General features: G+C 44.2%; 1 protein-coding gene across 6 annotated transcripts in view; it reads left to right on the top strand.

Annotated features, from left to right (window-relative positions):
• The first annotated feature begins 10,290 nt into the window (after nt 1-10,290).
• Nucleotides 10,291-12,426, top strand: part of pxk (PX domain containing serine/threonine kinase) — an 85,945-nt gene continuing 83,809 nt past the window's right edge. For 3 of the 6 annotated variants that reach the window (XM_051921012.1, XM_051921016.1, XM_051921017.1), the window contains exon 1: nt 10,292-10,564. In XM_051921012.1, the coding sequence (XP_051776972.1) occupies nt 10,346-10,564 (219 nt within the window). In that variant the 5' untranslated portion in view covers nt 10,292-10,345. Of the gene's footprint in view, nt 10,565-12,426 lie in introns of all 6 variants that reach the window. The other 3 variants (XM_051921013.1, XM_051921015.1, XM_028825059.2) reach the window with 2 other exon arrangements.

The following is a 12,426-nucleotide window of genomic DNA, read 5'->3' as shown; positions in this document are numbered from 1 at the left end:
AAGGAGTCCGCTGCCTCTCTTCATACGAGTCAAATTCGGGAGGCAGCAGGCAACACTCAGCAGAGTAGAGAAGGAGGAAGAATTGTTGGATTTATTGAAGCATTGTGGTCGGTTTCTGTAGAGTTGCATGTGAAACAATGTTTTGTGTAAAGGAATTCCCAATGTCTGTGGTATGGGTCTCAGTGCCCCCCCCCCCCACCGTGGTCACACCATATATAAAATGCTAAAGGTCTGTGTATGTCACAACATTTTTCGCAAACTGCTTGGTCTAAATCCTTGTTCTTAGTCTTAATTTAAAGCTAACAGTGTGATACATGCTGTTGAAACTAAAAATGTGGCAGGTGGTGACCTCCGCAAAGTTATTGGGGTTTGTGTCTTTCCTTTGGCAAACTGCATAGGCAAACTGATCAAGAAGGTGACATGGCAGAGAGGGGGAAAATAAAAAGAAGAGCAGCGACATCTGCTAAGTATGAAGCAAATTGCGGAGGCCAATTACATAATAGGAAGAAGAATGACAGCCCTGACATCCACTATGCGGCAACCGCAACAAACTTATTAAGGTTCACGTCTTTCTTACAACAAATTGCATAGGCAAACAAAGATTGAGAGGGTGACGTGGCGGAAACGAAAACAAAAAAGAGCTTCGACATCTGCAGACTGTGAGGCAAATTATAGAGGCTGATTACATTTGTCACGCATGCACATCTCAGGACCACCTTGCTGGCTCTAATCAGTTATGTGGTACCACCCCATGGTGAGAAGAGGGCGCTGTCATTGACTGTCTTGTCTCTTCCCTTTGCAGTTCAGAGAAGACGCCCCCCCCCATCACTCCCATAAGACCCGCCTCCTCCGAACTGAAGCATATAAAAAGAAGGCGTCTCACTCACGACCTGAACACTCAGCAGGACGGGTTAGACCTGAGAAGTAAAGGAGCGATGCATAAGCGCCTGGTTTATGCTTTCGCACCACCGTGTGTCTGTTTATTTTTTTTGCCTTTTGTTTAGAACTGATCGAGATGCAATTAAACTGGGTAGCCTGGCTGGCACCTCAACTATTTTTAGGGAACTCTTCAAGTCACAGGGGTGGCACGGGGGCACAGTGGTAGCATGTAATATTCCACAGAATGAAAGCTTTATTTGCATTTTATTTGGGTGACTTTAGTGAACGCAGTGGTAGCACTGCTGCCTCGCAGTTAGGAGACCTGAGGTTCGCTTCCCGGGTCCTCCCTGCGTGGAGTTTGCATGTTCTCCCCGTGTCTGCGTGGGTTTCCTCCCACAGTCCAAAGACATGCAGGTTAGATGCATTGGCGATCCTAAATTGTCCCATGTGTGTGCCCTGCGGTGAGCTGGTGCCCTGTCCGGGGTTTGTTTCCTGCCTTGCGCCCTCTGCTGGCTGGGATTGGCTCCAGCAGACCCCCGTGATTTTGTGTTAGGATATAGCGGGTTGGATGATGACTGACTGACTGACTTCAAGTCACTTTGTTCCACATATGATCGGAAAAAGAAGAAGAATCACATCTCCAGCATCCACTGCACACAACCTGCAGATTCCTCTAGTCCTGGAGGGCCGCAGTGGCTGCAGGTTTTCATTCTAACCATCTTCTTCATTAATGACCAGTTTTTGCTGCTAATTAACTTCTTTTGCCTTAATTTTAATTAACTTGACTCGGGCCACTTTGTTGTTTCATCCATCCATCCATTATCGAAACTGCTATATCCTAACAGGGGGTCATAGGGGTCTGCTGGAGCCAAACCCAGCCAGCACAAGGCGCAGAGCAGGAAACAAACCCCAGGCAGGGTGCCAGCCCACCGCAGGGCACACACCAAGCACAATTTAGAATCTCCAATGTACCTAACCTACATGTCTTTGGAGTACCCGGAGGAAACCCACGCAGACACGGGGAGAAACATGCAAACTCAACGCAGGGAGGACCCGGGAAGTGAACCCGGGTCTCCTAACAGCGAGGCAGCAGCGCTACCCACTGCACCACCGTGCCACCCAACATCCATCCATCCATTATCCAGCCTGCTATATCCTAACACAGGGTCACGGGGGTCTGCTGGAGCCAATCCCAGCCAACACAGGGTGCAAGGCAGGAACTACCCCAGGCAGGGTGCCAGCACACCACAGGGCACACACCAAGCACACACTAGGGACAATTTAGGATCGCCAATGCACCTAACCTGCATGTCTTTGGACTGTGGGAGGAAACCCACGCAGACACGGGGAGAACATGCAAACTCCACACAGGGAGGACCTGGGAAGCAAACTAACCCAGGGCTCCTTACTGCGAGGCAGTAGTGCTACCCACTGCGCCACCGTGCCGCCCCACTTTGTTATTTCTTTTTCCTTAATTAGCAGCCACATAATAGTGAGACACAAAACAAGCCGCCACACGACCAGCTCACCTGTGTCCATCACACAATATCTGAAAATAAAGAAAGGTCTCAGTAAGGTTGGTCTCTCAGGTCACGAAAACATTTTGACAGTGTTCTTAGAAAATACAGAAAAATCAACAGTTTTGGAAATGTCTGCTATTGCACAATGAGAGCAGCAACAAGCCATAGAATTAAACGATGAGTTTAATTAACAGCAAGAATCAGCTTCTCATTAAGAGACTGGTTGGAGTGAAATTGGTTGGAATTTGAAATTCCAGTTTAGCTGGTCAACTGTTGGCTTGTTTCACATCTCATTTCTGTTTGGCTGTCATTTAATGAAGAAAGGAATCAATTCAGAGGTCTGAATCCTTAAAAACAGGGCTATTAAAATGAAGGGAAAAGGCGTTCATTAGCACTGATCACTGATTAGGAAAAGGGTTAGAAAGAAAACCTGCAGCCACTGTGGCCCTCCAGGCCCGGAGTTCTACACGCCTGCTCTAGTGAGACAAAAGGAAACGTGCGGAGGAAATATGCGTACAAAATTAAAAATAAAAAAAAAACATGAGGAATATAAATGGAGGTTGGTGTTGAAAAGGAAAGAAAAGGAAAAGTGAAGCAGCTGAGAAAGAGCAAGGAGGGAAGCTCAAAGAATCAGATGACATGACGATTACCAATGGAAGCCAGCAGAGGGAGACAAAGTGGCAAAAGAAAGAGAGCCTCTTAATAAAAAATAAAAAAAAAACACTAACAGAGCTAAATAATTTAAAATAAAAAGAAAAAAAAACAGGGAGAGAAGAGCTCAGAGCAGCAATAACCAAAAGAACAAGCAAATGTGGATAATAAATCACTTGACGAGGACGTGAACCCCTTCTTACAGAGTCTATGTTTTGGAAGCTTAACTTAGTTCTTCTCCTCCTTACCTTGTCTGTGACTCCACTGCTACTCTCCTCCAGGGACTGAGATGTGAAGTCTCACTTGGGAACTACCAGTGGAAACTGGAGAATGCACCCCAATGCAGATCTGAATGGTGGGATGCAATGGCAAGACATGGTCGGCGCCTATCTATCTATCAATCTATCTATCTATCTATCTATCTATCTATCTATCTATCTATCTATCTATCTATCTATCTATCTATCTATCTATCTATATTAAGGTTTCATCCTCTTGGAAGTTTTCACATTTTATTGTTATAACACATTGAATCCCAGTGGCTTATTTGACACTGATCAACAGAAAAGACTCTTTATTGTCAAAGCGAAAAACCAACCTTTGCAAAGGGGGTCTAAATTAATCACAAATATAAAGCACAGAATAACTCCCTGCGTGGAGTTTGCATGTTCTCCCCGTGTCTGCGTGGGTTTCCTCCCACAGTCCAAAGACATGCAGGTTAGGTGCATTGGCGATCCTAAATTGTCCCTGGTGTGTGAGTGTGTGTGCCCTGTGGTGGGCTGGCGCCCTGCCCGGGGTTAGTTTCCTGCCTTGTGCTCTGTGTTGGCTGGGATTGGTTCCAGCAGACCCCCATGACCCTGTAGTTAGGATATAGCGGGTTGTATTTACATGACAGACAATATGAAACCCCAGACAGGTGACGTCCATCTAATTATTCTGGGACTTCTAAAACCAGTGGTGGTTTATGTGTGTCCTGTTAAAGGGGGTGAATATTAGTGAGATCAATTATTATAGGTTGTATATTTGTGATTAAGTTAAGATTGGTTTTCATTTTAACATTAAAGAATCCTTTTCTGCTGATCAGTGATTACAAAGCCATTGTGGTAGAAAGTCAGAATGGACACAAACTAAGAACTAGTGGCCTCTACATGCATCTTAATCACAGGGTGTGAATCTGCAAACAAAGTCTCCAGAGCTGTCCACATCCATCCTTGTCACTGTGCCACCACAGAGCTTTTTGACCGTTGCAGTGACCTCAGCCGCTGAATTGCACCCAATCTCACGCCAAGCTTTAGGCACGACTGCTCCTGCAAAGGCTTATCCAGGAGTTTTAAGAGTTCCATATTTTGACGATTTCCCTAATTTACAGTGCATCCAGAATGTATTCACAGCACATCACTTTCTCCACATTTTCTTATGTTACAGCCTTATTCCTAAATGGATTAAATTCTTTTTTTTTCCTCAGAATTCTACTCACAACACCCCATAATGACAACGTGAAAAAAGTTTATTTGAGGTTTTTGCAAATTTATTAAAAATAAAAAAACTGAGAAACCCCATGTCCATAAGTATTCACAGCCTTTGCTCAATACTTTGTCGATGCCCCTTTGGCAGCAATTCCAGCCTCAAGTCTTTTTGAATATGATGCCACAAGCTTGGCACACCTATCCTTGGCCAGTTTCGCCCATTCCTCTTTGCAGCACCTCTCAAGCTCCATCAGGTTGGATGGGAAGCGTTGGTGCACAGCCATTTTAAGATCTCTCCAGAGATGTTCAATGAGATTCAAGTCTGGGCTCTGGCTGGGCCACTCAAGGACATTCACAGAGTTGTCCTGAAGCCACTCCTTTGATATCTTGGCTGTGTGCTTAGGGTCGTTGTCCTGCTGAAAGATGAACCGTCGCCCCAGTCTGAGGTCAAGAGCGCTCTGAAGCAGGTTTTCATCCAGGATGTCTCTGTACATTGCTGCAGTCATCTTTCCCTTTATCCTGACTAGTCTCCCAGTCCCCCACAGCATGATGCTGCCACCACCATGCTTCATTGTAGGGATGGTATTGGCCTGGTGATGAGCGGTGCCTGGTTTCCTCCAAACGTGACACCTGGCATTCACACCAAAGAGTTCAATCTTTGTCTCATCAGACCAGAGAATTTTCTTTCTCATGGTCTGAGAGTCATTCAGGTGTTTTTTGGCAAACTCCAGGTGGGCTGCCAGGTGCCTTTTACTAAGGAGTGGCTTCCATCTGGCCACTCTACCATACAGGCCTGATTGGTGGATTGCTGCGGAGATGGTTGTCCTTCTGGAAGGTTCTCCTCTCTCCACAGAGGACCTCTGGAGCTCTGACAGAGTGACCATCGGGTTCTTGGTCTCGTCCCTGACTAAGGCCCTTCTCCCCTGATCGCTCAGTTTAGATGGCCGGCCAGCTCTAGGAAGAGTCCTGGTGGTTTCGAACTTCTTCCACTTACGGATGATGGAGGCCACTGTGCTCATTGGGACCTTCAAAGCAGCAGAAATTTTTCTGTAACCTTCACCAGATTTGTGCCTTGAGACAATCCTGTCTCAGAGGTCTACAGACAATTCCTTTGACTTCATGCTTGGTTTGTGCTCTGACATGAACTGTCAACTGTGTGACCTGCTATAGACAGGTGTGTGCCTTTCCAAATCATGTCCAGTCAACTGAATTTACCACAGGTGGACTCCAATGAAGCTGCAGAAACATCTCAAGGATGATCAGAGGAAACAGGATGCACCTGAGCTCAATTTCAAGCTTCACGGCAAAGGCTGTGAATACTTATGGACATGGGATTTCTCAGTTTTTTTATTTTTAATAAATTGGCAAAAACCTCAAGTAAACTTTTTTCACGTTGTCATTATGGGGTGTTGTGTGTAGAATTCTGAGGAAAAAAATGAATTTGATCCATTTTGGAATAAGGCTGTAACATAACAAAATGTGGAAAAAGTGATGCGCTGTGAATACTTTCTGGATGCATTGTAGGTCCACTTTTCTCCACATTTGCTTTGAACGGCCCAAGTGGAGTTGGGAGTCGTCCAATGGTTTGTGAGGGCCTCTTTGAGGCCCCTGAAATGGCATTAAGAACAGAAGTAATTTGACAAACAAGAGGAGACCACTCAGTCCATTAATCTCAGGTGTTTAGCTGATACCCTAAACTGTCCCGTTATCTCATTCTTCATGACCTCCCTGAACTCCAATCCTCAGACACAAGAGCCATTACGTTGGCCTTTGCTGCAGAGTCCTCCTTCCTGAAGTGCCAGTACTGCTCAGTCATATCTGGAGATTCCCCAGCTAACGTTACAGCAAAGCCCATGTTTATTAACTCAACTTTGTCTCTCCACCCACCGGCTCTATGGTTACCACCATGACAGGCGCTAACCCCCTTCAAGCCATTGGTCCTTGCAGCTGCTTCCACTTACTGAGGTCTTGAGCAGAGTTCTTTCAAATTCCATCTTCCCACCTCTCCAGAGGTGTGAGATGGACTCATTCCAAAACGCAGACATTCACTAGACGCTCCCCGTACAGCCTCCCCACCCATTTAGATCATTCAGGTCACACACACTCCATCTGTTCAAGTTAACTCATTACCAAGTGGTGATCAGTTGACAGCTCACCACCTCTTTTTGCCCACATGTCCAAGACATTTGGCCTCAGATCAGATGACACGACAACAAAGCTGACCTTTAATTTTTAACTCAAGATCTCCCGGTACACTTGAGCAACCTTGTGGTCTAACATAGCGTTTGAGATGGCAGTCCTTGAGTAACACTGAAACCCAATCATGTCAGCATTGTCTGGTCCTTTCCAGTTATTCTTCCACATTACGTTTCCATGAAAAATAGTTTTGTTTAACATTTTCTTTCTTTCTGAAGCCATTTTGATGACATCACAATTTGTTCACATCATTTTTGGCATCCATGGATGATTCCCCATTGCATTGTGGTTGCTGAGAGTGCATCAGTTGATAAAGAATCAAAACACCTTTAGACTTCTTCTGGTATAAATTCAATTCTTCCTTGACTTGGATTTCTAGTTTTGTCGATTGTAGTCATGGCTCTGGAACCTCTCCTTAGACTTTGAGTAAGTTGGTATGCTATAACAAATTTTTGAGGAGAGCAAGCCAATTGACACGAGAAGCTATCCATTCCTGTGCCCCTAATTTCACCAAAATGACCTCGGGTCGACATATGAAGGTCCCTCAGGTTCTACTCTCCACCACACTACTTGAGTTTTGAATGGAGTTTCTCTTTAATTATTTTTTCTGGGCTTCTTGGAGAGCTAGAACATCAACTATTTGTTGTTTCTGGGGTTTTAATACTTGGGGAATTGAATTTGGAGGTTATTCTGTTAATTGGAACCTTCACTTAAAAGTTGACTTTTATTAAACATTGTTACATATTTTGATTTAGTTTAGTTTCTGACCTCCATGTTGTATTCCATTGTCTAGGTAGCTTTCCAACCACTAGGGGGGTGCGTCCCCCGGGATCATGACCCACAGGTAAATTGCAACAATAGAGTTAAAAAATCACCCAGTTCACCATTTTCTCATCCAAGTTGCTGATAACAAATGTTACTTCGTGCCTTTTTTAATCATCTAAGACGGATTGAAATCTATGTAGACTTCAGTGTTAACATTTGTACTGTACCATCTATTGGAATGTATTTTATAATGCAGGTAGTGATAAAATGCATTACTACAAATGGCTGTGATACGCCATCTGTTGGAATGACAAATGCAATGCACTTTATTACTACAAATGTTTGTGATCTGTATTGGAATTAAAAATGCCATCTATTGGAATTTATTGGTGTGACAGATGCATGTCTCTATCATATGCCATTTAGTATGGCATTCATAAAAGCAGTGTTAATACAGTATTTGTGATGTGCCGGCTGTTGGAATGACAAATGCAGTGCATTTCATGAATACAAATGTTTATGGTGCACCATCTGTCCATCTGTAGGAATGACAAATGCAATGCATAGGTATCTGTTATATGCCATTTGGTATGGGAATCGTAAATGTAATGTTAATATGTGTAATGAGCCATCTGTTGGAATGACAGATGCAATGCATTTTGTTACTACAATTGTGTGTGATGTGCTGGAGGATAGCACTTTGAGTACTGAGAAAAGCGCTATATAAATGTAATGAATTATTATTATTATTATGGGAATAACAAATGCCATCTGTTGGAATCTGTTGAAGTGACAGATGCTTGTCTCTGTCGTGTGCCATTTGGTATGGGATTCATAAAAGCAGTGTTCATATATGTGCTGTGTCATCTGTTGGAAAGATAAATGCAATGCATTTTATTACTACAAATGTCTATGATGCACCATCTGTTGGAATGACAAATGCAATGCATTTTATTACTACAAATGTTTGTGATCTGTATTGGAATGAAAAATGCCATCTATTGGAATCTATTGGAGTGACAGATGCATGTCTCTATCATATGCCATTTAGTATGGCATTCATAAAAGCAGTGTTAATATTTGTGATGCGGCAACTGTTGGAATGACAAATGCAGTGCATTTCATGAATACAAATGATTATGGTGCACCATCTGCCCATCTGTAGGAATGACAAATGCAATGCATAGGTATCTATTATATGCCATTTGGTATGGGATTCGTAAATGTAATGTTAATATGTGTAATGAGCCATCTGTTGGAATGACAGATGCAATGCATTTTGTTACTACAATTGTGTATGATGTGCTGGAGGATAGCGCTTTGAGTACTGAGAAAAGCGCTATATAAATGTAATGAATTATTATTATTATTATTGGAATGTATTTTTCATATTTTCGATTCTTGTTTTCTTTTTTCACATCTTTGCGCCCCCCTTTTTGTTACTTCACGCCCCCCTAGGGGGGCCCACCCCACAGATTGAGAACCACTGCTATAAGGGAGCCATTTTTGGTTCCCAAAAAACTCTCCCACATGAAGGTTCCAGAAAAAAACTTTAATATTTAGATCTGTAACAGGCTCTATGTGTAAATAACCATGAATAGATGGTAACAGATTTGTGAAATACCAATGGCTCATGGATTTTAGATGGACTCTTGCTGCACACAGTGACACAAGCTAAGTCCAGGTTTTCTTAATCTGCTAGTGTCCTACTAGGTAGCCTCCCATACATTAAAGATTTCTGTTTACTTCTGCATGGACTGCCACCCTGTCCTGGTGTCGCTCCTGCCATTTGCCCGCCAATTGCTAGGATAGGCTCCAACTGTCCCATGGCACTGCCCAGAATAAGCAGGTTAGGAAGATGGATGGACGCATATGCTGCATATATTCTTCCAATTATCAGAAAATGCGGCTGTAACTGAAAACAGAAGCGAAAAGTACAAAGGAAACATTAAGAAGTTTTTCTTCACACAGAGAACCACAGACTCATGGAATACGTGACCAAGTATGTGGTGAACACTGAACAGTAGGACTTTAGGGACCTACAAAACTCGACTTGATGTTATTTTAGAGGAATTAAGTGGACGGGACTGGCAAGCTTCGTTAGGCTGAATGGCCTATTCTCGTCTATTTTTTTTTTCTAAAGTTCTAAAAAGATCGGATGTGCGTTTACCCGCTTCAAACTTCAATTATTAAACGGAGAAATAATTGGGGTTTAAGGATACCTGGATGTGGTCAAGACCCGTCTTTGGATCGAGCGCGTTTGAGAGTGATATACTACGAAAACGATTATTAAATACATTCACGATCTTATTAATCGAATTATTACACCACAAATAGTAATTATGCTCCTCCCACTAACTGGCAATGCTCACTTTCCCCACACATCGCCGTTGCTATTTGCATAACTCATTATTTAGCATATAGTGCTTCCCAGCATGCTTTGCTCGTGCCACACACCGTTCACTGCGGTTTCTTTACACAAATATAAGTTTAAAACGCTCGGTTTAGGTCTTAATTAGCTCTTGTGAGGGATAAAAAAAAGTTCAACACTAAACCTTAATGAGGAAGGCGACCTGTCAGACCTACGAAAAGTCTTCTTTCATTGTATGGAATGCTAACTACACCTTTAAGTTAATATATGGAAATCAGGAAGAAAATGCGCAATTTCACGTAAATAATAAAAAGAGGCGGCCATCAAGAAATTAAAAAGGAAAGCAGACACTTTAATTTGCTCGTACGTCACGCCGTTTGATAAAAGTGCATCTCTTCGGTTTCCGTGACAGTTGTAACCACTAACCAGACCGTCGAGAGCGAAAGCAAAGCAAAGCTGTGCTGGGCAGAGCTGGGCGCTCGCGTGACTCACGGCGGATGTCCCATCAACGCCACGCGGATCCAGCAGGCGGCGCCCTCCCCGCTGCCAGCGAGCACCTACACACTCGGAAGTTCGCGCCGCGCGCCGTTTCTCGACTCAGCTGCGCGCCGGCAATGGCGTTTCTGGAAACTGTGTCGCTGGGAAAAGTGCTGCTGGATGACACGGTGCCGCTGAGCGCTACGATCGAAGCGAGTCAGAGCATCCAGTCCCATACGGTAAGCGCCAACGGGAGGCCGGGCTGTCGGGCCACCAGCGGCTCAGTTTCCCTTCCGTCTGAGCTCGCCGTTCGGAGCAGCAGAATGACGCGTCGCGGTGGGGACGCGAGTGGTCGGGGACTATGCGTTGGTTCCTTTTACCTGCTGAGGGTCCAGTTGTCAAGTGGACCGGCTTACCGACTGTTTGGGTAGGTCTGTGCGGGGTTACCGTCCGGAGGCGCGTAGTGCGCGGACTGAGTGTCAGCGGCCGGCTGCCAGGAGACGGGGATTCGGACCGGGACTGGGAGAAGAAGGGGGCGTGCGGGCGGCTGTACGAGCGGTAAACTCGACTCGGCTCGGCTCATGATTAGGACTGTTTGCTGTCCGGAAGCGCAGGTCACCGACTGGCATACCGACTATCGCTTGTGCCATCCACGGGGCGAGCGAGAGGAGATAAGCTGGCGGGGCCATTGTCCATATGAGCGCACCGTCCAGGTTGGCTGTCGTATCCGTGTGACAGGGACGTGAAAAGGTTTATAATTATGAGGCTACTGTCCCGTACGAAGCACAGGAATCGAAGGGCAGGCTGTCACTATTCAAGTAACAACAGGCTCGGGGTAGGGGAGACTCGAATGCAGGGCTATGACATCTCAATTCCAAGGTTACTGTCCTTAGTGGTAAGAGTTCCACATTTGGTGACTGTCCCCGAGTATAGGTGCCACCTGTCAGGCAGACAAGCTTTATAGCGTGAGGCAATGAGCACTACCAGTCAAAGGATTGGTCATACCCAGAAATGTTCACGTTTTTGATAGAAATTGCCACCTTTTTAATCAACTAAGATGATGTAAAAATGTAGCCAAGACATTACTAGAGTTTCTAATGGCTGTTACTGCATAACATATATGATTTTAAATTTTTTCTTCACCTATGACCGCAAAGCCCCATTTTCAGAAGCCATGCCTTCAGTGTCTTAATGCTAAACTCCCTTATGTTATTCTTAATTAGTCATGAATTAATGCAAATTATTTATTAGAGAAACCTTTTTAGCACTGCAAGTTAGCACTTGGGTTTGAAGGTCCTGGCATTCCTAAAGTTCAGTTCTGGGTTTAAAAAACAGCCAAAATGAAAACAGCTTTCTCAAGAAACTTGTCAGTCTGTTGCTTATTTATTTGTCTTATTTATTTATTTTTACAGAATGCCCATTATTTAATGGGAAAATTTGCCCAGCAACTGAAGACTTAATAAAAAGGTATCTTGAGAGAAGAGGGCCAACTGGACCTCACCAGGACAGAAGAAGAACAAGGGGAAGGCCCAGGTACGCAACTGCATAAGAGGAGAAGGACATTCAAGCCTGTAATTTGAGAAACAAGCACTTTTACAGGTCCTCAGTTGGCTCCTTCCTTAAATACAGGCCAGATATTCAGTGTCACCTGTTACAGGGAAAAGACGACTCTGGCATGTTGGCCCCGAGAGGCAGAGTTTCAAAGTAAAAGCTATATCTGAAACTGGCAAATAAAAGTAAAATGGGCAAAGGAACAGAGATATTGGATAGAAGATGACCAGAAAAGTGCGTTATGGTCATCATCCCGGAGCCGTCTTCTCCCTGTTGCAGATGACACTGGTATATGGTGTGTATTTTAGAAAGTAGCCAACTTAGGACCTGTAAGGTGTTTGTTTCTCAAACTACACACTGTGATGTTTTTATCCTCTTGTGTATCCAGTTGTGCATCTGGGCCTTGCCCTTCTCCTTCTAGTTCTGAACGAGATCCATTTACCGCCGTGTCTCAAGACAGTAATAGACAGACACCCTTTGTATGAAATCTTCAGTTTCTTGGCAGTCTGTCACATGGAGTAACCTTCATTAAAAAGAAAACAAAACACAA

This window comes from Erpetoichthys calabaricus, chromosome 18, assembly GCF_900747795.2.
Source record: "Erpetoichthys calabaricus chromosome 18, fErpCal1.3, whole genome shotgun sequence".
Classification (NCBI taxonomy): Eukaryota; Metazoa; Chordata; class Cladistia; order Polypteriformes; family Polypteridae; genus Erpetoichthys; species Erpetoichthys calabaricus.
Note: the sequence above shows the minus strand (reverse complement) of the source record. Positions and strands in the feature narration are given on the sequence as shown.